This window comes from Canis lupus, chromosome 2 (genome assembly GCF_011100685.1).
Source record: "Canis lupus familiaris isolate Mischka breed German Shepherd chromosome 2, alternate assembly UU_Cfam_GSD_1.0, whole genome shotgun sequence".
Taxonomy (NCBI): domain Eukaryota; kingdom Metazoa; phylum Chordata; class Mammalia; order Carnivora; family Canidae; genus Canis; species Canis lupus.
This window is the reverse complement of record NC_049223.1, coordinates 14,489,756-14,515,114: the sequence shown is the minus strand read 5'-3', so window position 1 is coordinate 14,515,114 and position 25,359 is coordinate 14,489,756. Positions and strand designations below refer to the sequence as shown.

General features: G+C 35.3%; 1 protein-coding gene and 1 pseudogene across 1 annotated transcript in view; both read left to right on the top strand.

Annotated features, from left to right (window-relative positions):
- The window catches only part of MTPAP (mitochondrial poly(A) polymerase), a 29,142-nt gene extending 25,700 nt beyond the window's left edge, over positions 1 to 3,442 (top strand). Inside the window, exons 7-9 of the mRNA XM_038529915.1 lie at positions 778 to 870; positions 964 to 1,037; positions 2,675 to 3,442. Coding sequence (XP_038385843.1) covers positions 778 to 870; positions 964 to 1,037; positions 2,675 to 3,037 — 530 coding nt within the window. The 3' untranslated portion in view covers positions 3,038 to 3,442. The remainder of the gene's footprint in view (positions 1 to 777; positions 871 to 963; positions 1,038 to 2,674) is intronic.
- Positions 3,443 to 15,877: 12,435 nt separating this feature from the next.
- LOC100682866 overlaps positions 15,878 to 25,359 on the top strand; it is a 29,202-nt pseudogene continuing 19,720 nt past the window's right edge.

Sequence of the window (25,359 nt, the reverse complement as noted above, 5' to 3'; positions counted from 1 at the left end):
GTAGGAGAGTAGGCAGCGTGTATACAGTCAAAATGCAGTCAGATAAGTGCTCATGGAACATGGAATAACTAACGGAGGATGGCCAACTTGGAATTAGGAGATGCTTTCAAGGTGAGGTGGCTGTTAGATTTTTGAAGACTGAGAATTTGCTTATTGTACAGTGGAAGGTAGAATGGGCAAGGAATTTCATGCTGGCTGTATATTTATCATGAAGGGAAGGATTCCTTATGAAGATACAAATACTTTTTTAGACAAGGTGAATGCTTAAGCCCAGTGTGCTGTTTATTTTGTGGTAGTGAATTCTAGTTGCCTTTAGAAATTATCAGAAGTTCTTCAAAACTCTTAGAACATTCAGTTTGTGTCACAGATGAATTGTTGAAAAAATATGCACCAAGGGGTGATAAGGATGGAAATGGTGAGAAAATGAAATATTATTAAGATAGTGCTGAGATTTGAGTTGGTAAAAGATGGAAACTATCTACATTTTCATTTATAACTGAAAAACTAATGACCTCACAAGATAGATTAAGAATCATTGCGTTGTTGATAGACAATTTTAGTATGCCAAAAAAGTAATGTTAATATCACTGTACTGTAATTAGTCTTAAATCTTTTTTGTAAGGAGTTTTAAATCCTAATAACTGTAAATATATATAACACTGACTAAAAAATAGAACACATTAATCTGTAACTTTGATTTACTTAATTGTAGATTCCTTTTCTTAAGTAGGCACTATCTTTGAAATGTGAAATGTTTTCCATTTCTGTTTATTGAAGATGCAGAAGATAAATGTATAATAGAAGGCCACAACTGTACATTTATTCGTGATTTGAATAGAATTAAACCTTCAGGAAACACAGAAACACTAGGTAGGTGTTTTGTATTTTTTTCCCCCTCTTTCTTTGTTTGTTTTTAATTGAAACAGACCTTCCTCTTATTTTCCTTGTTTTATTTTCTTACAGAATCACTACTCAAAGAATTTTTTGAGTATTTTGGCAATTTCGCTTTCAATAAAAATTCCATAAATATTCGACAGGTAAATAATATTTTAATATTTGGTGATTAAATATCTGATTCTGCTGTACTAGTATTTAATTCATTTTCAAAGCACTGTAATGTGTTAGTGTATTTTAATTCCACAGTGATAGATACTAAAAGAAATTGATGCCTGGAGGAGTTCCATAAGATCATTCATCTAGTTATTTGGAAGCCAGCTCTTTTAGTGTCTAATACTATATCCTTTAAAATGTGTATTATAGTCTGAAAAACTTTCTAGAAAACATAATTTTATATACAGTTCTTTTTAAACTGCTTTTGTGTTCATAGAAGAAGTAGGATACACAGCCCTATAGATTTTAGTGATTCTCTCAATTTGAGCTCTAAATTTACTCAAGCAAATGAATTTATGATCTTGGTTCATCTGAATAGCTGGAATCATAGACATTTTTCTAAAAAAGATAACCCAGAGCAGAACCTTAGGCAAAATCTGTTCCGAAGCTGGGGATATTTGAGATAGCTCTCTCTTTAGATTTATTCTGTTTAGCATTTGAGTACTTGGCTACAACCATTATAAGATTGGCTACATAAGACACATAATCAGATACTCTTTTTGTTGTTTCTTCACATCTCCTTTGTTCATTCCTGCTTCTTATCCTGCTCATGGAGATTTTGTTTAACAACAACAACAACAAAAGTGTGGGGAAGGGAGAAGGAGGGGAGGGCTCTGGAATGCAAGCTACTATGGCAATTAGATTCCATATGAGAAAAAAGTCGCTGATTATATGAAGTTCTTTATCCTTTTTGTACCCTTACCCCTAGGTGACAGAGATGGTTGGACAGACAGGACCCCTGCTGGGCAGGGCATGAGAGAAGTTAGGGAATAGAGGTGCTACTCACATTGGAGAATCTTGGCCATTTGTTTTCTTAATATTTTAGTAGTACATGTGATCTCATTTGAAAGAGGAGAAGATTGTGTATGCCAATGCATCATTGCCATTCATATGAATCATATGAAAGCTTAAGCTTTTTTTTAAATCTCTGTGAGATGTGGTCTTACCTGTCAGAGCCTTATATAACTTGGTATTTTAGGAATATAATAGGAAACGTTCAGTGTTTTAAAATGAATAATGAATTATCCTTTGTTCCTTCTCTTCCTTTCCGACTTTATTCTTGGGAAACATTAATTACTGTATTTAATTTAAGGATTCTAATTTTGTATGCTTCTATTATGTTTTTGGCAAGGCTCAAAAATATGTCTGTCTTCATTTTATTTTCTATTTTTCTTTTTCATTTTTTTTCCCTTCCTCAGCTTTATCCTCCTAGGTAAAAGCTGTTACTTTGAAAATACTTCTATTGATTGATTTAGTCTATATACCTCTCATCTGAACATCATCATCCATAGCTCATAATCCTGATTTATTTTTCTCTAGAGGATAATCACAGAACTATAGTGGTAAAAAAAAAAAAAAAGAAAGAAGTACATAGACACACAGACACATACACACAGACCTATAATATGCATACATACCCAGTTCTCTTAGGAAAGCAATTCTTTACTCTGTAAAGTTAATGCCGGGATTTTACATGTTTCTGACATTTTATTAAACCAGATTGTTCTATCTGAGTCTTTCATATATTTAATATACATTTTTTCTTCCTTATAATAATATATAGGGAAGGGAACAAAACAAACCTGAATCATCTCCACTGCACATTCAGAATCCTTTTGAAACTTCTCTCAACATCAGCAAAAATGTAAGTCAAAGCCAGCTACAAAAATTTGTAGATCTGGCCAGAGAAAGTGCCTGGATTTTAAGTCAGGAAGATAAAGATCGCCCTTCCCCATCAAGTAATCAGCCCTGGGGGTTGGCAGCCCTGCTGCTCCCTTCCGTGGTAAATAGTGTGTCTCTTGCCAAGAAGAAAAGGAAGAAGCCTGCAAGTGAAAGAATTAAAAATTTGCTGGAATCCATCAAAAGTAGCAGTCCAGAAAATGATACAAATACCAATGGGAAAAGAACAGTCAGTACTCAGGCATAATGGCTACTCCTTTGCTTTAAGAACTGGCTTTCTCTGAGAACATGCTCTTTGGACTGCCTGGAAGAACTGGTGTGAAATTTTCACAGATATCATAACCACTTTCATCTGATGTCTCTTTTCATGATCTTCGCTTTGGGCCTCTTTCTGGTCTGCGGTTCTGGGCTGTTTTCAGTCTGATAAGCCTCAGATCCACTGGCCCTTCAAAACGTCAGCCACAAGGAATAAGTGAAAGAGGATTGGAATGTACTTGAAATAAACTATACAAAGCAAGTGGTAAAAATCAGTTTTAGAATCAAACCATTGTTGATATATACATCAGGCACTGGATGGAAATCATTTAAAAGGACTTCTGGGTATGTACATATGTAGTCAGTGAACACAATAAAGCTTCAGAATTTGCTAGTACTCTTTAGTATGTATTTTTGTATTCCGCAAGCAAAGTATTCTTATTCACATATAAATTAAAACAGAGTCCCAAAGATGTTCATGTTTTTAAAAGGTATTAATGCAGATACTTGATTCACTACATTCTAGGTATTTTACCCCAGGTATATAAAAATATTGATACATTGTATTCTAGAATAATAGGTACTTTCTCTGTTTTCAAAAATAAAACCCTGTTTCTACTATATGATATTCCCAATATCCTTTTTCTTATCTTTTGAAACTTTCTTCCTGTTTGAAACAGATTCATATTGAAATATAATTTCCATACATTCCCTGTGGAGTAACTTTCGGTTTTAGAAGCCAATAGAGGAGTGCTTAAAAACTGGGGTCTTGGGATCCCTGGGTGGTGCAGCGGTTTGGCGCCTGCCTTTGGCCCAGGGCGCGATCCTGGAGACCCAGGATCGAATCCCACGTCGGGCTCCCGGTGCATGGAGCCTGCTTCTCCCTCTGCCTGTGTCTCTGCCTCTCTCTCTCTCTCTCTCTCTGTGACTATCATAAATAAATAAAAAATTAAAAAAAAAATAAAAATAAAAGCATATCCAATTTAAAAAAAAAAAAAAAAAAAAAAAAAAAAAAAAAAAAAAAAACTGGGGTCTTGAGCCAGACTGGCTTCCTGGCAAATTACTCAGCCTCTCCAGGCGCCCATTGTGTTCTTTGTAAAAGGGGGCCTGATCCTAATGCCTGCTTCACCGATTGTTGTGAGGATTATGTGAGCTGCATAGGAAAGTGCTAGGTCAAGAGTCTGGCATATGATATGTGTTACTTTAGCTATTACTTTTTAGTTTTTGTGGTATATAAGAATTCTTGCTACTCAGAATTCAGATTTAGAGTTTATAATGGTTTTCAAAATAGTTTCCATCTAAATTTTAGGTCAGAAATCATAATGAGCTCTGCTTGGGATATTTTGGGGGACTCACTAGTAGAATTGTTATGAAGCAGTGAGTGCTGTGCTCATGTGGCTCTGCTGTTTGGATTTCACATCTGAAACCAACAAACAGGTGTCTGTGTTCTTTCGTACATATACAGCGTTCCTTTATACAGTTCTTTTAAAAGCCTTTTTTCATTTGTTCTTTAATTAGATTTATTCTGTTGGGATAGAAACCTATACTAAGAATTAAAAAGAGATTTAAAAAGCATAATTACTTTAGAGTTTCTAAGTGAAGTGATTTTCTGTTCCCAGATATTTGATCTAATGTTTTCTTTTTTAGGTTGGTGTTAAGTCTAAAATGATCATTTAGGCACATAAAATAAGTGTTGGTATTCTTTCTTTTTCTTTCTTTCTTTCTTTCTTTCTTTCTTTCTTTCTTTCTTTCTTTCTTTCTTTCTTTCTTTCTTTCGTAATCTATAGAACAACTTGGATGCTGTAGGTTTGTGTTACTTTTCAGGCTGAGATTAAATTATGTGATGAATTTTAATCTATAAAGGTTTTTTAATCCAAAATTTTAGTTCTAGTCAACTGAACATAGACTACAAACAAATTTAATGTTTTCCCTTAAGTTCTTTGTATCACCTCCCAAATTTTTAAAGGGTAGTTTAGTTTTTATTATATTTTAGGGATAATCTGCCTTTACTTGACCTTGCCAGTTCTTTCTTAAAACTGATTACAGCAATAAGGTCCGGAAAAAGGTTTTGTTCAAGGTGTTTCTTTTCTAGCTGTTTGTTACTAAGCTTCCATTCATTAGCTTTCAATGAGTTTTGCTCAGTCTGTAAAAACAGTTTGAATATGAGCCTACCTAGATCGGATCGATTTCACTTCTACATCTACATCGTTCTGGATTTTATGGCCCACTGGTATAATTCTGGAGTTACTACCACCCATCCTCAGGAAACTGGAGAATTGGTCAGAGACATTCTAGGAAAAAGTCTATAATCTTTCTCATTCACAAACCTCTAGTCATCATAGAGAAGAGAAAATATTCAAAGTAGGGCTACCTGCTGTCATTTACTATATGCCTCTTCCTTTTGCTCAGGGGCTGTAGTCAGGTAAGAACAGAATTGGATGGTTTCAAGTTACGTCATGTTCCTAGAAATTCCTTGGCATTTATAGTACAGTTCTAACAGTTCCTTACAGCCTGTTGGTGCCATTATAGGGAAAAGTTAACATTTGCATGTGCAGTTTAAACCAACACAGGGAACATCTGCAGCAAAGCCAGCAGGAAGAGCAGCCAAGCAGCACAACTTGTCCACATAGCATCTCTCCACTTTTCAAGAGTTGGGCATTCAGTTGATGAGTGGCTGTTAGCCGGTCTCCATTCACTCCCTTTAGGAAACATAGTGGGAGTGCAACATTCACAATGCCATAGACATGAATAAGTCATTTGCATGAGATGGTAGGAGAAAGCTTTATTGATGAATAGCATAGGTAGATCTGGAAAGGATAGGTAGACTGAGAGAGGGGCACAGGGCTTACCGTTCTGAAAAATAGGACAGCCTGAGAAAGATTCGGGAAGAGGGAAGTGTAATTGGAGAACTGGCAGTTTGGATGGGTTGGGCTGTAGTTTTTTCTGTGGTTCTCAGAAGAGTTAAGGTTAAGTGAGATAGTGAAGGAGTGCCAATAGCAAGTGAAGGAAGTTGAGTGTATTTTCAGTGGTAAGCTATTGAGGAATTGTATTGCAAGAGAATAATAAAAATTAAGGCAGTGCTTTTAGACAATTCATCTGTTCATACCAAGTAGTTTTAGATCACTGCTTCTGTTCTGCAAATTTTTAGTTCCATGGATCTCATTAAGTTAGATAAAATTTGGCTGTTAAATTTTCCATAAAGCTGACTCTCATATACCTCAGAGGAGTCTTTCTTAATATTTATATTAATAAGGAAATAAGGTTTAAGTAGTTTAAAGTTATCATCAGGAAATATCAGGTCATGACACACAATTTCATATAAAAGCCTTATTAATGAAAAATTCTTTGTAATATATACTTGGAATGAAAGCATAACCAAAAATTACTTTTCACCTTGGAATGATGTTGGAAAATTTATTTTAAATACTTGAAAGGCTTATTTTGGTTTCATGCAGAGTTCAGTTACTTGTGGATACATATCCCAAAGAATATAAACATTACAATGTTCTTCTGGAATTCCCAGGGAGCAACTCCCAGAAAAGTCTATTTTAGATAGAATTTTTAATCTGTAATATATATAATACAGGATGTATAAAATCACCACAAATTATTTAAAAATAGACTATTTGTATGTTATCTGTGGTATGTGTATCCCACCCACTGTCTTAAAAACTTAGTGGAGTCAAAGCTAGATTAAAGGCATTACACACACACTTTTTCTGTCTACTCTTAGGTAAATGCATTTCAACTTAATTTCCTCCCCCTGTGGTAAAGTTTTGAAGCTATTAGCATGTAGTGCTGAAACATTTTAAAAGAAGCTATTGGAAAGATTCAACTTGAATAGTGAATGTTATGCTATGAAGACAATAAAGCATGGTAAAATACCTAATTTGGAAAGGCCAAAGCAGGATTAGTAAAATTATAAGTTATAGATGGTTATTTTTTCTGAGCTTATTTTGAATTATGGCATGTTAAAAACTTACTGTGATGGATGCTGTCAAATAAAATGGCTCAAATTAATGAAGAGATTACAAATCAGGTCTGTATTATGTTCTGAATTACCAAAATTCTTTAACTCATTAAATTGTTAGGTAGAATGAAATTCTTACATTTTTCTAAGCTTTTCCTGTTACAAGATTACTGGTATTTGGCTTAGATTCATGCAGCTTAGTGATTAGAGTTTTAATTAATCTTGACTGAGTTTACACATGGACTTGGAGAGTGCTGTAAAATAGCATATTGACATGTTCTCTCTCCCAAAGATTAACACTAAAAGGTAGGTTATGAACCTGGCTGATGTCATGAGATGGAATTTGAAATTCAAAGCCTGTTTTTTGTTTTTTATTCCATCTAAACTTTGTATTGTAATTCTGTAAGTACACATATCAATATAAAACTCGCACAGGCTTCACCTTGTTATTCTTCATTAATTTAGGTGATTTAGAAAGGGTTGTTAACAATTTATGTGATAATGCCCCTTCACATTGCACGCTCTCCCATTCTCTAATAGACCCAACAGTAAACTTCTTTGGCGTTTTCCTGCTTGATTTCTTGGCATTACTGGTTATAAAATTCAGTTATCAATATTGACTGGTTTCCTTTAACTTTATGTAATTAAATTTGTAAAGCGAGAACCATAACACCTTTTGCATATTTTTATATTTGACTCATTCACTGTTTCCCAGCTGAGCCAGGAGCCCAGTGCGGGACTCTATCCCAAGACCCCAAGAGCATGACCTGAGTGAAGGCAGATGCTAACCAGCTGAGCCAGCCACCCAGGTGCCCCATCATTTGCCTTTTTTTTTTTTTTTTTTTTTTAAAGTAACTACACTTAGAATAACGAGCACTGGCACTTCATTTATATTTTGTTAACTGGTAAGATGGCTTCAGATGAACAATATTGATTTCCACAACCTCATCCTCCCTTCCTGGCATATGACTCAAATCACTGTCTTAGTCTCACCCTCTGGTACTTCAATTTCTTTTATGCACTGGACTTTGTGTCCTAAATATTGCTCCTCACCTCCAACTGAGCCTGCCTGCGTTGTTAAAATTATCTTCTTCCTTAAACTTGACTAACCTCATAATTTGCCTATGTCTGTGGTTAGTGCCATTATTCTCTGCCACCACAGATCAAATGCTGGGATCCTTTTAGACTCTGGTTTTTCCCCTTTGTTGGGTTAATCTTTTTCTGTTGCCATTAGCTTAATTCATGATTATCTGTCTCCTAATTTAATGCAATAATCCATTAGCTTTTTTTTTTTTTAAGATTTTATTTATTTATTCATGAGAGACAGAGAGAGAGAGAGAGGCAGAGACATAGGCAGAGGAAGAAGCAGGCTCCATGTAGGGAGCCCAATGTGGGACTCAATCCCAAGACTCCAGGATCATGCTGAGTCGAAGTCAGACACTGAACTGCTGAGCCACCCGGGCATTCCCATTAGCTTGTTTTTTAACCTAGCGATTTCCCTCTTCTATCTACTGATTTAAACCATTAATGTTCAAATGAGTCGATTTAAGAGTACATATTATGGTAAGTGAATATGAAATTACGTATGTGTGTTTGTTTATTGTAATTCGAAAAATAACCTTGGAATTATGCAGACGTTAAGGTCATTCTGAATATCCATGAAACTTTTGTACAGGTATATGAAGAAGATACTGATTAAAGATTTTAATTAGTTAGGATTTTTTTCTGTAATATCTGAAAGGTATTCTGTTTATAAGCTCCACTGATCTCTTGAAGTTTTCAGATTTCTCTAATAATGACACTTAATCCCCAGATACAGTTTGATAGAGTCATTCATTCAGTAACCATGTTTACTATGTACCAGACACCATAAATCAAGACACACTGCTTACTAAGTGATATGAGAGGTTTGAATTGCAGGAAAAATGATTTTTGTTCTTGAATAGAAAGACTTAGTATAAGGGTAACAGTTTTACTCACATGTATTTATCAATTAATAATAGTGCAGTGAATTAAAATCCTATAAGGATTTTTAAATGTGAAAGTCATCAGAAGTCTGTCTTGAAGAATAATCATACAAGAGTAGCTAGGAGAAATTTTTTAGCTTGGTAAATAACCTTAACATACAATACAAAAGTGAAACAGAATGCTATTGGTTTGTGATAAACAAATCAATGAAACAGCCCAGAAATAGATTCAGGATATATGTAGGAATTCAGTAAGCTAAGTGCAGCATTTCAAATCAATAGAAACATGGATTATTTGATAATTTGTGTTGGGACAGCTGATAGCTATTAAAAAAAAAAAGTTTGATCTCATTCTCTTATAAATTCCAGATGAATGGGAATTTAAGTTCCAGAGGAGTTGGAATTTAAATGCGGAGGAGGAAAAGTGTAATCATAAAGTACTAAAATAAATTGTGAATGAACATTATAAATGTGAAGTAGGGAAGCCTGTCTTTTCAAGTATGACATGCATTGATAAAAGAATATATTGATAAGCTTGACTACTTTAAAATGGAAAGCTATGCCACAAAACAACTATAAACAAAATGAAGAATTCTGGCAACTAATGAACAAGGGCTAATTTTTCTAATAAAGATCTACAAATCTATAAGTAATAGGCAAAAACAAAGACGATCACAGAAGCAACTAAAATGTACATGGAAATAGTAAAGATCAAGTGTACCAATAAATATATAAAACTTGATTATGGAGAATTTGAATAAAGTAAACTGAAAAGTATAATGAATTTGCATCAATCTATCACTTGTTTCAACACTTAACTTGACAGATTGTGTTTAATTTACAACCCTATTACTTGCCCCTTTTGTATTAAGTGAATTTCAGTCATCCTAATATTTCATCTGTAAATATGTATCTCCAAAGGATACTTTTTCTAACAATCATAAACCATTATTAAATCTTAATGAGACAAGGAAAAATAATGATTCTTTAATGTCATCACATCCGATTGGTGTTCAAGTTGTCTTACAGATCTCACAGTTTTGTTTTTTTTTTTCCAAGTGCATTTGTTTGAGTCAGGATCCAGTTACTGTGCACATATTATGGTTGGGCTGGTTCTGAAGTCTCTTTAATCTTTAGGTTTCTGTTTCATCTCCCTTCTTCCTTGCAATTTATTGAAGATAATAGGTTGTCTTAAGGAGTTTCCCACATTGTGGATTGTGTGGATTATGTCAGCACATATGATTATGTGCTATGGAGTTGTTCAGCGTTAACTAATAACCTAAAAAGAATTTTTATCTGTTTTAGAAAAATTTCAACCATATTTTGTTGTATTTTCTGACCTTTTCCCCATCTTCATTTCTGAAACTCTGTTAGTTTACTAATTTTTTTTTTTAAAGCACTCTTTTTTTTTTTTTTTTTTTTTTAATTTATTCATTCAGAGAGAGGCAGAGACAAAGGCAGAGGAAGAAGCAGAGAAGCAGGCTCCATGCAGGGAGCCCGACGTGGGACTCGATCCCGGATCTCCAGGATCATTCCCCAGGCTGCAAGCAGTGCTAAACTGCTGCGCCACTGGGGCTGCCCTAATTTTTTTTCCCTTAAGCTGTGTTTAGTTTCTTAAACCGATTTGCTGAATTATCATCTTTAGTAGTTTTTTTTTTCCAGTTTTAGAATTTCCACTTGATACTTTGAAAATTTTTTTTCTAATTTTCTGACAAAATTCTGTCTTATCTGATTTTCTTACATTAAACAGTCACTTTAAAGTCTGTGTGTAATCACTAGATATCTGCTCCCCTGTAGTTCTCTCTGTTTTTCATGATGTTGAGTTCTCTCCTAGTACACCTGGTTGTTAACTTTGCCCAATTGACATTGTCTATGAGAGAGAGCAGAGATTATTTTGGGGAGGATGGTGTCAGTCTTCCTTCAGAATTGATTCAGTTTTGCTTTCAGAAGGCAGGTAGGGGTACTTAGGATCATAAATCACCTTAAGAAAGGGCTTGAGATTTTGAAGTTGGATTCAATTCCTGATTTAGTTACTCTTGACTCTCAGAGTGTGTCCCCATCCAAAGTCAGAAGCCTTTGCCAAGGTCCTTTCTCTTTGGTAAGCCCTGAACTTCAGGGCTTTGTCTCCTTTCCTATGAGTGTTTTGAAAGCTCTGCTCCACTTGCCTCATCAGCAGGTGTTTCTATGGGAATAGCAGTCCCAGATGCTGGGTATACCTGTGTCCTCTAAGTTTTCACTGCCTTGTTGGCATTTGGATGCTTTCAAGTAACTGCCCTTGGTTTTGCCCACATTTTCTAGTGTTCAGAGTTGGTGTTTATTACCTAGTCTGCCATTAGTGGGAACCGTTGAGTTCTTTGTGATTCCACACAGATGCGTGTGTGCGTGTGTGTGTGTATTTTTAACCCTATAGAAATGGTATATACTATTCATTTCATTTGCTTCCTTGTAAGGAGTTTGAGATGCTATTTCCCTTACCGACATGTGTTGAGATGGGCTTTGGGTAACAGTGTGAGCACCTGGCTGCAGTGAATGCCTAATTCACCACCAAGGAAACAGGGCACTGCAAATGTTTTGTGCTCTGTTTCAGAGATCAGAAATTTCTTTTATTTATGGACTGTGATTATTTCTGGGCTGTGATTTCCTCATACAGGATTTTTGTACGTGCCAGTTCAAAGTTTAAATTTATGCCATGTGTGAATGTGTGCAAAATACCCAAATAGGAATGGGGAAAATATCTGCTTTTTCCAACCATTTTGAGACACCTCAGACAACAATGAAATACAGTTTTTCTTCCAGTTTTCCAAAATATTTCTCTGGGTTGAGACCAGGAATGAGGCATTTTTGGCTAAAATGCTTCTTAGAATTTTTATGATTTTATAAGAAGAAATTTTCCTTTGAACTTCAAGCATATGTTATTATCATGATATTCATGAATGCAAACATTTCATGCATTTTTACATCAGTGAAATAATTTAGATTTTCTATATTATTATGAGTCGGTTATTTCTCTGATGTTTGGCCATTTCATATTTGTTTTTTAGCTCTGCCTATGTTTGTGTACGTAACAGAGAACTTAGGAATTAAAAATAGCTATTATTATTTTGAGCTGGTTTTTAACTTGTGTTTATGTTTTGCTACATATATTCTAATATTACTATTGCTAGAGATTTTCATTCAGGTCTTTAAATATTTAATAAAACCATTTTGAAAACTGAAATTATTTGATGTTTTTATCTTGATTGCTCTGAACAAAGACAATACTTCAAACTTCCCCTTGATGCTTCAGGATAAAAGTCGGGTTAAGCAATATTTGAATTTAGATGTGGTTTAAAATGATTCTTAATTCTGAAGTCCTTTGTAGTTTTTATTTTCCAAGCAATATTAGCTGTATTTGATCTTCTAGATGAAGAAAGATTTGACTATGATTAAATATGTGCAGTGCCATCCTGGAGTAAATTTTATTCATAGATTAATAAAATCTGTCCAGCATGATTTAGGAGAAGATATTTTAGGCCATTAAATTCAGTTACATAAGCTACAGTCTGTTTTAAATTCTGTGCAACTAAAATCTGTTTTGCTTTTAAAAAAAGTTCATTACGCTGGGAAATGTGGAGTATTTGTGTTCCAAAACCATCAAAAGCATGCTCAGTCACTCATTTAGGAAAATTTGGAAGTACTAGTGTTAGCCTTTCAACTTAATGACAGTGACTATCATTGTCTAATTTTCTTCTCTGTACTTAAAAGCCTTAAGAACATGATAATAATTGATTTGACTACATGCTTTTTTAGTGGTTTTTTTTCTGTGCTTCAACTGCTGTCCTTTTCTCAGATAGGAAGTTAACTATATAAAGTAAAGGAGTCTAGCATGGTACCCAGCATGTATGTGGTAATCGGTAAATTACTTTCTCCCTCCCGACCCCCACCACACACACATCTTAGCCCATGGTTTTAAGTGTATTAAGATATAAAAATAGTACCAAGAAAACTTTATGAGCTCAGCTTCCATTTAAATCTTCAAACTACTTTTTCTAAAAGAAAGATTGAGAATTAATACATGGTGTTGTAGGCAGAATTCTGTTGTGGCTCCCTGGATTCCCACCCCCTTGGAGTATATACCCTATATAACCCCATGTCCTGAGTGTGATCAGACCTGTGAATAGAATGTAATAGTCGTTCTTGTGGTGGGGTTGCATTAAATGCCAAAGGCAATGGTTACAGCATTCCTGTGATTATATGTCTAAGATCATATAAGTCACCTAGAGAGTGAATCCTGCTGGCTCTGCAGAAGTAAGCTGCTGTGTTATGGGAGGCCACGTGGCTAGGGCTTAAGAATGACTTCTGAGAGCTGAAAGCTGTCCCTGCCAGCAACCAGCAGGAAATCCAGGGACCTCAGGTCCAAACAAGAAGAGACTGAGATAATAAGTGAATAAACTAAGAGGACCCCCAAGCCTCAGGTGAGATTACATCCTGGCCAACATCTTGATTTTACTGAGCCTTCTCAGACCCGGGGCAGAAGGGTGAAATCAGTCTCTGACCCCAGAGTCACAGAAACTGTGAGAAAATAAATACATTGTCTTAAACAGCTAAATAGGTGGTAATTTGTTACTTAGTAAGAGAAAAAGAATACATTTGGGAAAATTTTCTTTTTTCATGAAAGATGATTATCTTATTTTGTAAATATATTCAGGATCAGCAGTGAAAGGATGAAGATTGAATAGGTGAACTCATCAGTAAACAGAGGTCACTGTATGTGATAGGCCAATTAATGTTGCCAACTGTGTCTACATTTTAATCTCCTTTACATGGTAAAGGGACTTGCTGATGTGGTTAAATTAAAGGTCTTGAGATAGGAAGATTATTCTGGATTATCTTGGTGGGCCCAATATAATCACAAGGTTGACCCAATATACTCACTTATTAGAAGGGCCAGAGGGAGGGAAGAAGATGTGATGATGCAGTCAGAGATATTTGAAGATGATAAGATGATACACTGCCGACTCTGAAGATGGAGGATGGGACTGTGAGCCAAGGAGTGTAAGTATCATCTAGAAGCTGGAAAAGACAAGGAAACAGATTTTCTTCTAGAGGGGAGGCTGAAGGAATGCAACCCTGCTGACACCCTGGTTTTAGGACTTCTGGCCTCCACAATCGTATGCTGTTTTAAGCCAGTAAATTTGTGGTCATTTGTTTAGCAATAGGAAAATAATACACAAGGTACCTGAGAAATGCTTCTTACATGGTAGAAACCCAAATAGTGATTTATATAACATACTCATATCCAGGAGGAAGGACACCACAAAGATAGAAACTTTCCCTGACATGCTTTAGAAACAAGTGAATGTATGCATCCATAAAAGAACAGAATGGTACATATACATATAAACACTCAAAATCTTAAAAATTGAAATATAATAGAATTTTAGAACTCCATATAAGGGTTGGTAGAGTTAAGGAAATTGCTCAAGAAAGATTAAAAAAAAAAAAAAAGAAAAGGTAAGAAAATCAATGGAGCAAAAGCAGTAGGTCCGACTGAAACCTGAAGAGTTGATCTACCATTGAGAGAAAGGAAAAAAAAAAGAGGGAAAACTCCTTGAGAAAATTTGTCAAAGTTAAAGGATAATGAGTTTTCAGGTTGAAGATGTTTGCTGAGAGACTAGCAAAATGGATAAATAAACTCATCCTAAAGCACATCATCATAAACTTTGATGGCAGCAATTAGAAAATCCTACAGACCCCCAGAGAGATTGAAGGGAGTGAAGAAAAGGAAAGATCATGTACAAAAAACAATGTCTATGTACAAAGGAATATTATCAGGAATAATAGCTTTGATCTTTTTGACAGCAACAAGGGAAACAAGGCAATAGCCAAGCCCTTCCAGGTTCTAATGGAAAAGAAATTCTGACCTGAAATTCTGTGCCTAGCCAAGGTATCCTATAAATACTATTCAGGTAATTTTACAGAAATGCCCTTTCTCATACTACCCCTGAAGGGTGTCTTGCATAACATGAGGGTGCAAACCAAGAAAGAGGAAGACAGGATTCAAAAAAGGAATGAAAATGGGAAAATTGAAGAGAATACCCAGAATGACCTTTGGGGGAAATCCGAGACACATTGTGTCTTGGATCACAATCCTTAGTATTTATTCTTCTGTCAACAAATATTCAAGGTGAAATTATCCAATCTTTAAAAGAAAAAATTCAAAGTACAATTTCCATATAAAACATGAAGTGTGAAATTTCATGTTTTGACCTAGGCATACACCCATCACCAAAATCAAGATACTGGATACATTTGATACATTTATCATTTCCAAAATTTCCATGTTGCATCCTTTTAATCTTGAACTCCTGCTCCCCACCTCCCCACCCCCACCAACACCTTTGTTCCATTCCTAACCTGGTCTCCAGACAACCGTTTTCTGCTTTCTGTCATTGTAGATATTTGCAAGTAGAAATTATATAAATGGGAAATTACAGTGTGTACTCTTCTTTTAATCTGCACAAATTTTGGAGACTCATCCATATTTTTACATTTATAACCAGTTTAATTTTTTAAAATTACTGAATACAGTTCCATTTTATGAACTATCTGGGTCATTTCCAGTTTGAAGCTGTTATAAATAAAGCTGCTATGAACATTCCATGTACAAGTCTTTATTTGAACATAGGCTTTCTTTCCTCCTAGGCAAATACCTAAGAGCAGAATTGCTGGGTCATAGGGTCAATGTCTATTTGGCTTTTTAAGAAACTGACAAATTATTTTCCAAAGCAGTTGTGCATTACTTTCTTCTATGTATAATTGTTCTACTTCCTCCTCATCCTCTCTAACATTTAATATAGTCAGGTTTTCTAATTTTAGCCATTTAATGGTGTTTTGATTACCTGGTATTGGTACGATGGATCCCCAGCTAAAGTTTGGTTTGGATTTCAAGATTGACAATGCCACACACAGACCAGGGAGGTAGGCAAAGGTTTATCACATAAGAAGACTTTCTGAGGAGACCAGAGCGGGCCTCCCAAGCTGCTTTGAAACTGACTTGAACATCATGGTTTGTCTCCCTCTCTAATTTTTCCCACCCAGTTCCCATCCTTTCCCTTATAATCCCTTTCACTATTTCTTATATTCCACCTATGATTGAAACCGTATAATGATTGTCCTTCTCTGATTGACTTAACTTCACTCAGGATAATACTCTCCAATTCCATCCACGTGGAGGCAAATGGTAGGTATTCATCTTTTATTTTTATTATTTTTATTATTATTTTGTTGTTAGGTAGAAATTTCCTATTGCCATTTTATTAATAGTTTTCTGTCTGTTTTAGAGAAGTTTTGCTCTTCTCATGCTAGCTTCCTTTGTTGTTTGATGATATTTTATGTGTGTGGTGATTTGATTTGATATTTTTCTCTATCTTTTATGTATATATTATAGGGGTTTTTTTTAGTGGTTACCTCAAGGTGTGCATAAAAATATTATCATTATAACCATCTATTTTCAGCTTTGTATGAAAATTCTACACTTTTACTCTCCTCCCAACACGTTGTGTTCTTCTACTCAGAGGTTGCTTCTTTTTATATTGTGTATTTATTAATATATTTTTACCCTTTAACTTTTATATTTGGATTGAAAGTAATTTACATACTATCATTACTCAGTTACACTATTCTTTATTTGTTCATACAATTACCTTACCAGTGAGATCCATTATTTCATATGCTTTTGCATTGCTGTTTAGTGTGTTTTCACTTCAATTTGAAGATCCTCCCTTAAGCATTTCTTGTAAGACTAATGTAAGGTCTAATGGTGACAAAGTTCCTCAGTTTTGTTGGCTTGGGGAAAAATTGATCTCTTCTTCATTTTTAAAAGATGGCTTTGCTAAATACTCTGAATATATCTTCCACCCCTCTCCTGGCCTGCAAAATTTCTATTAAGGGACCTGGTGATAGTCTGAGGGGGTCCCTTACATGTGAAGCCATTTCTTTTCTGCTGTTTTTAACATTCTCCCTTTGTTTTTGACTTTTGACAATTGTAATATGTTTTATTGCAGATCTCTTTGTGTTCAGCCTATTTGGCATCTTTTAAACTTATTGAATCTGCATGTCTGCTTTCTTCCCCAGATTTGGGGCTTTTGGGGGGATCATTATTTTTATAATAAGCATATTTTTATAATAAGCAGTTGCCCTTTTTCTTCCTTCTTATTGTGGGACTTCTATAATTTGTATAAAACCCATGGGCTTTCTTCCTTCTTTTATTTTTTTTAATATGTATATATTTTATTGGAGTTCGATTTGCCAACATATAGCGTAACACCCAGTGCTCATCCCACCAAGTGCCCCCCTCAGTGCCCATCACCCCCCCCGCCCACCTCCCCTTCCACCACTCCTTGTTTGTTTCCCAGAGTTAGAGGAGTCTCTCATGTTCTGTCTCCCTCTCTGATATTTCCCACTCATTTTCTCCCCTTTCACTATTTTTTATATTCACCATATGAGTGAAACCATATAATGTTTGTCATTCTCTGATTGACTTACTTCACTCAGCATAATACCCTCCAGTTCCATCCACATCGAAGCAAATGGTGGGTATTTGTCGTTTCTAAAGACTAAGTAAAATTCCATTGTATACATAAACCACATCTTCTTTATCCATTCATCTTTCGATGGACACCGAGGCTCCTTCTGCAGTTTGGCTATTGTGGACATTGCTGCTAGAAACATTGGGGAGCAGGTGTCTTCTTTTAATTTTTTTTCTCTGACTGGATAATTTCAAATATTATGAACGTGAGTTCACTAATTCTCTCTTCTGTTTGATTCACTCCGCTGTTGAAGAGCTCTTTTGCATTTTTGTTTTCATTCATCTCTAGAATTTTTGTTTGATTCTTTTTTAGGACTTCTCTGTCTTTGCTGAACTTATTTTCTTCATGTATTGTTTTCCTGATTTCGTTCAGTTGTCTTTCCATGTACCTTTGTAGCTCACTGAGCTTCTTTTTGTCAGTTATTTTGAATTCTTTGTCAGGCAATCTATTCCTTTAGGGTCAGTTACTGGAAATTTGTTGTGTTCATTTGTTTACATCAGGCTTCCTTTTCTTTTTTTTTCATGGTTCTGTAGCCTTGTGTTGGTGTCTCTACTTTTGAAGGAAGTCACCTCTTTCAGATTCTATGGATTGGCTTTGGTAGGGAAAAAAACCACCTGTAAGTGAGCATGAGGGCATTGGCTAGGTGGTGTGCATGACAGTGCTGGTTCTAGACTGGGTCTGAAGACACTGTTTCCAGGAGTGCATGATGGCACCAGTTCTCAGAGCAGGGGTGAGGGGAGGGCTGTCTGTTTCAGGAGTAAGTGCAGTGGTTCCAGGACCACAATGTGCAAATGAAGCACCAGAGCTGAGGAATGGGGTATGATATCTCTGATCCTGGGGAAGCATAGCCGTGTCTCTGGCTCTGGATTCAGGAGTACAGCAGTGGTTGTGGCTCTGGGTAGATCTGTCAGCTGGAGTCGGCGTCAATAAAAACTAAGGGATTGGAGCACCTGTCTGGCTTAGTGGTAGAGTGTCTGCCTTCAGCTCAGGTCATGATCCTGGGGTCCTGGGATTGAGTTCTGTATCAGGCTCCCTGCAGGGAGCCTGCTTCTCCCTCTGCCTATGTCTCTGCCTCTCTCTCTGTGTCTCTCATGAATAAATAAATAAAATCTTAAAAAAGAAAAAAGATTGAGAGACTACTGGACAATGAAGATTTCAGAGCATCGATAGCCACAGCAAGGGCTGCCAGGGTCCCCAATGGCAAAAGCTGCTCCAGTTCTCCTGTTCTCCTTTCCCTTATGGAGGAATGTCACGGCTGAGGGAGTCTCTTGGTGCCAAGTTATCCTGGCTTGAGGAATGAAGTGGCACAGATACAATGCTTTCTCCATCTTACTATGCAGCCATCTTGGGTTTTCGTGTTTCCCTTGGTCACTGCAGCTTCTTAATTGTACTCTCAAGCCCTCCCCGATACTCATTAATCTGCGAGTAGTTTTTTTTTTAATATTTTGTTTATTTATTCATGAGAGACACAGAGAGAGAGAGGCAGAGGGAGAAGCAGGCTCCATGCAAGGAGCCCGATGTGGGACTCGATCCCGGGACTCCAGGATCACACCCTGGGCCGAAGGCAGATGCTCAACCACTGAGCCACCCAGACATCCCTGATCTGTGAGTAGTTGTTAAATTCTTGTTTTGTGAGGAGTTTGGGTTAGACCTCCTAGTCAACCATGTTGCAACATCCTATTTGCATCATCTTTATTCTTATTACCACATAAAATATACTTAGTTTATCTTTATATATATTCTTTATTAAAGTGTTTCACCAAATATTTTGCAATTTAAAAATTGAGTTCTTTACTTTTTAAAAAATTGAGGTATAATTGACCTATAATGTTATGTGAGTTTCAACGGTACCACACAATGATCTGGTATTTGTTTATTTTGCAAAATGATCATCTGTCACCAAACATAGTTACAATTTTTTTTTCTGTGATGAGAACTTTTAAGATTTACTCTTAGCAGCCTTCAACTTTTGTTTTCTTATTATTGAGTATTATATTTGCGTTCAGGATACAAGTTCTTTATCAAATATGGGAGCCGCTACTGTCTTCTCCTATTCTGTACCTTATGTTTGCATTATTTTAACAGTATCTGTTTTTATTTTACATTAGTTTCAGGTCTACAACATAGTGATCTGACAACTGTGTATGTTACACCCTGTTCACCACAAATGTAGTTACTGTCTGTCCTGCCACCCTACAGTACTATTTCACAGTACTACTATGTTCCCTATGCTGTACATTTTATCTCCATGAGGTATTTACTCTGTAACTGGAAGCCTGTATCACCCACTCCCATTCACTAATTTTGTCCCTCCCTCCACTGCCTTCCTCCCTAGCAGCCACCAATTTGTTCTTTGTATTTATGGATCTGTTTCTGTTTTGTTTTGTTTTTAGGTTCTTCATATAAATGAAATCATATAGTATTTGTCTTTCTCTGTCTCATTTATTCACTTAGTATAATACCCTCTAGGTCCACCCATGTTGTTGCAAATGGCAAGATGCCATTCTTTTTTATGGCTGAGTAATATCCAGTGAGAGTGTGTGTGTGTGTGTGTGTCTGTGTACACATACCACATCTTTTCAATCAGTTCATCTATCAATGGACATTAGGGTTGCTTCCATATTTTGGCTACTGTCAGTAATGTAATGCTGCAATAAGCATAGGGGTATATATCTTTTTGAGTTAGTGTTTTTTGTTTTCTTTGGATAAATACCCAGTAGAGGAATTACTGGATCATATGTTATTTCTATTTTTAATTTTTGATGACGCTCCATACTATTCTCTATAGTGGTTGAATCAGTTTGCAATCCTACGAACAGTGCACAAGGGTTTTCTTTTCTCCAAATCCTTACTACCATTTGTTATCTCTTGAATTCTTGATGATAGCCATATTTAGAGGGGTGAGGTGAGCTCATTGTGGTTTTGATTTGTATTTCTTAATGATTAGTGATGTTGAGCATTTTTCAAGTATCTGTTGGCCATTTGAATGTCTTCTTTGGAAAAATGTCTATTTAGTTCCTTTGCCCATTTTTTTATTGGATTTTTTGTAATTTTGTTATTGAAATATAAGAGCTCTTTATGAATTTTGGATATTAACCCCTTATATGATACATGGTTTGCAAATATTTTCTTCCATTTTCTGGGTTACCTTTTCATTTTACAGAGTATCATTTGCAGCGCAGAAGCTTTTAAATTTGATGCAATCCTACTTTGTTTTTTGTTTTTTGTTTTTTTTCCTGTCCATGTGGCCTGTGTTCTTGATTTCTCATCCAAAAAAGCACTGCCAAGACCAGTGTCAAGGATCTTTTCCTCATGTTTTCTTCTATGAGTTTAGTTTCAAGTCTTATGTTTAAGTCTTTGTTCATTTTGAGTTCATTTTTATGAATGGTGATGGTGGGAGTCTAATTTCATTTTTCCTGTAAGTGGCTTTCCACGTCTCCTAAGCACCATTTGTTGAAGATGCTGTTCTTTCTTCATTAGTATGCTTGTCTCCCTTGTCAATAGTAGTTGACTATATATGTAGGGGTTTAATTCTGGACTCTCTATTTGGTTCCATTGCTCTATGGTTTTTATGCCAGAACCATAATTATTAGAGCTTGTAGTACAGTTTGAAATCAAGAAGTGTAATGTTTCTGTGTTTTATTTTCTTATGATTGTTTTTGCTCTTTGGTGTCTTTTGTGGTTCCATATGAACTTTAGGATTTTTTTTCTGTGGAAATAGCCATTGAGATTTTTATAGGGATTGTACTGAATCTATAGTTAGCTCTGGCTGGCATGGACATTTTAACAATATTAATTTTTCCGGTCCATGAACACAGGATGTCCTTGCATTTGTTTTGTCTTCTTCAGTTTCTTTCAGTAGAGTGTTACAGTTTTCATTCTACAGATACTTGACTTCTTTGGTTAAATTTATTCCTAGGTATATTATGGTTTTGATTCTGTTGCTCATGGAATATATTTTTCTATTTTTTTCACTTTGAGTCTAAATGCATCCTTAGTTCTGAAGTGGGTCTCATAGCTAATGGTATGTAGCGGGACCTTGTTTTATTAAATACATCACATCCAGCCACTTTGTGTCTTTTGATTAGTGAATTTAGTTCACTGACATTTAGAGTAATTATAGATATATAGGCACTTACTAATGCCATTTTATTAACTGCTTTCTGGGTGTTTTATATTTCCATTGTTTCTTTTTCTCTGTTTCTACCCACCTTTGTCAACTGGTTTTCCATGGTGGTAGACAATTTCCCTTTTCTTTGTCTTTTGTGGATCTACTCTAAGTTTTTGTTTTGTGATTACTATGGAATTTACATAAGACATAGATAAGACCGTCCGTTTTAGGCTGATAACAACTTACCTTCAATCACCTATAAAGGCTTCAGCCTTTTACTCCTTGCTTTTGTATTAATAATGTCACAATTTACCACTTTTTAGGTTGTGTTTTTATTAATAATTTATAGTACTATGGTTAATCTACCATTTTCCTTTAATATTTAAACTATAGTTGAGTGGTTAATACACTATCCTAATATACAGTTACATTTTTCTAAGTCTGACTGTGTATTTTTCACCTTTACCAGTGTGTTGTGCACTTTCATATATTTTCTTCCTGTTGTTGCAATAGCAAGATTTCATTCTTTTTTATGGATAGATAATATTATATATATAATGTATAATATATAATATATAATATATAATATATATATATATATTATATATATACCACATCTTCTTTATCATTCATCTATGGATGGATACTTGGGTTGCTTCCATAGTTTGGCTATTGTAAATAATGCTACAATAACTATAAGGGTGAATGTATCTTTTTGAATTAGTTTTTTCATATTCTTTGGGTAGATACCCTGTAGTGAAATTGCTGGACCATATGGCATTTATGTTTTTAATTATTTGAGGAACCTTCATAGTGTTTTACATACTGGCTTCACCAGTTTGCATTTCCAACAACAATGTACGAGTGTTCCTTTTTCTCCACATCCTCTCTAGTGCTTGTTGTTTCTCGTGTTTTAGATTTTAGCCATTTTGACAGGTGTGAAGTGATATCTCATTGTAGTTTTGATTGGCATTTCCCTGAGGATGAGAGATGTTGAACATCTTTTCATGTATCTATTGGCCATCTGGATTTCTCTTTGGAGAAATGTCTGTTTGTGTCTTCTGCCCAGTTTTAAATTCAATTATTTGTTTTATTTGGTATTGAGTTTTATAAGTTCTTTTTTTTTAAGATTTTTAAGTTTATTTATTCATGAGAGATGCAGGCAGAGGGAGAAGCAGGCTCCATGCAGGGAGCCTGATTTGGGACTCGATCCCAGGACTCCAGGATCACGATCTGAGTCAAAGGCAGACACTTAACCACTGAGTCACCCAGGCATCCCTTATAAGTTCTTTATAATTTTGGAGACTAACTCTTTATTGGATATGACATTTTCAAAAATCTTCTCCCATTAAATAGGTTGTCTTTTAGTTTTGATAATAAGTTTCTTTGCTGTGCAGAAGCTTTTTATTTTGATATAGTCCCAATAGCTTATTTTTACTTTTGTTTCCCTTGCATCAGGAAACATATCTAGATAAATGTTGTTACAGATGGTGTCAGAGAAATTACTGTCTGTGTCCTCTTCTAGGATTTTTATGGTTTCAGGTCCCACATTTAGGTATTTAATAAAATTTTAGTTTATTTTTGTGCATAGTGTAAGAAAGGGTCCAATTTCATTCTATTGCATGTAGCTGTCCAGTTCTCCAACACTATTTGTTGAAGAGACTGTCTTTCTCCCATTTTATATTCTTGCCTTCTTTATCAAAGAATAATTGACCATATATATATAATCATGGGTTTATTTCTGGGCTCTCTATTCCGTTACACTGATATACGTGTTTATTTTGTGCCAGTACCATACTGTTTTGATTACTACAGATTTGTGTATATCTCAATATCCAACTTGTTCATGTTAATAGTTTTGTAATGTATTCTTAGGTTTGGTTTGCTAATATTTTGTTAAGGACTTTTGCATCTATGTTCATCAGATATTGGCCTGAAGGTTTTTTTAGATAGTGTCTTTATTTGGTTTTGATATTTGGCCAACCTCATAGAATGAATTTGGAAGCTTTCTTTCCTCTTCTATTTTTTCAAATAGTTTGAGAAGACTAGGTAATAACTCTTCTTTAAATGTTTGGTCAAATTTACCTGTGAAGCTGTTTGGTCCTGGACTTTTGTTTGTCGTGAGTTTTCTGATTACTAATTTAATTTTTTTAAGATTTTATTTATTTATTTGAGAGAAAGAGAGAGATAGTAGAGAGAACATGAGCAGGGGGTGGGGAGAGGGACAACCAGGCTCTCCACTGAGCAGGGAGCCCAACCTGGGACTCCATCCCAGCACTCAGGGATCATGACCTGAGCCAGAGGCAGATGCTTAACCAACTGAGACACCCAGGTGCCTTACTGATTTTATTTAATTGCTGATAACCAATCTGTTCAAATTTTCTACTTCCTGATTCAGTTTTGGGAGGCTATATGTTTCTAGGAATTTATCTATTTCTACTAGTATGTCCATTTTGTTGCCTTATAATTTGTCATAATGTTCTCTTATATAATCCTTTGTACTTCTGTGTTTTGTTATTTCTTCTCTTTTTATTTCTGATTTTATTTGAGTCCCCCCCCCTCTCTTTTTTGATGAATCTGACTAAATATTTGTCAATTTTATTGATCTTTTTAAAGAACCAGCTCCTGGTTCCATTAAGTTCCTCTATTTTTTTTCTTAGTTCTTATTTCATTTATTTCTGCTCTAATATTTATTATTTCCTTATTTCTACTGGTTTCAGATTTTGTTTGTTCCTCTTTTCATAGGTCCCCTATGTGTAAGGTTAGGTTGTTTATTTGAAATTTTTCTTGTTGCATGAGGTAGGCCTGTATTGTTATAAAATTCCCTCTTAGAACACCTTTGCTGCATCCCAAAGATTTTGGACTGTTGTTTTTCTTTTTCATTTTCTCCATGTGTTTTTAGATTTCCCCTTTGATTCTTGGTAGACCCATTAATTGTTTAGCTGCATGTTATTTAACCTTCATATATTTGTATTCTTTCCAGGTTTCTTCTTGTGGTTGATTTCTAGTTTCATAGAATTGTAGTCAGAAAAGATGTATCTCTTTTAATTTGTTGAGACTTGTTTTATGGCCTAATATGTGTGTGATGCATTCTGGAGAATGTTCCATGTGTCCTTGAAAAGAGTTTGTATACTGTTGTTTTAGGATAGAATGTTCTGAGTATGTCTGTTAGATCCATCTGGTATAATGCGTTATTCAAAGCCACTGTTTCCTTGTTGATTTTCTGTTTGGGTGATTTATCTATTGATGTAAGTAGGGTGTTATAGTTCCCTACTATTATTATATTACTATTGATTATTTCCTTTATGTTGTTATTAGCTGCTTTATGTATTTGGGTGCTCCCATGTCGGGTGCATAAATATTTATAATTGTTATATCTTCTTGTTGGATTGTTCCCTTTATGATTATATACTGTCCATCTTTGTCTCTTATTACCGTTTTTGTTTAAAGTCTATTTTGTCTGATAATAAGTATTGCTACCTGGCTTTCTTTTTGCTTCCATTTTCATGATAAGTGCTTTTCTATCCCTTCACTTTCAATCTGTGTGTGTCTTTAGTTTCTGAAATGAGTCTCTTGTAGGCAGCATATGGATCTTGCGTTTGTATCCATTCAGTCACCTTATATCTTTTGACGGGAGCATTGAGTCCATTTCCATTCAAAATAATTATTGATAAGTATGTACTTCTTGCCATTTTT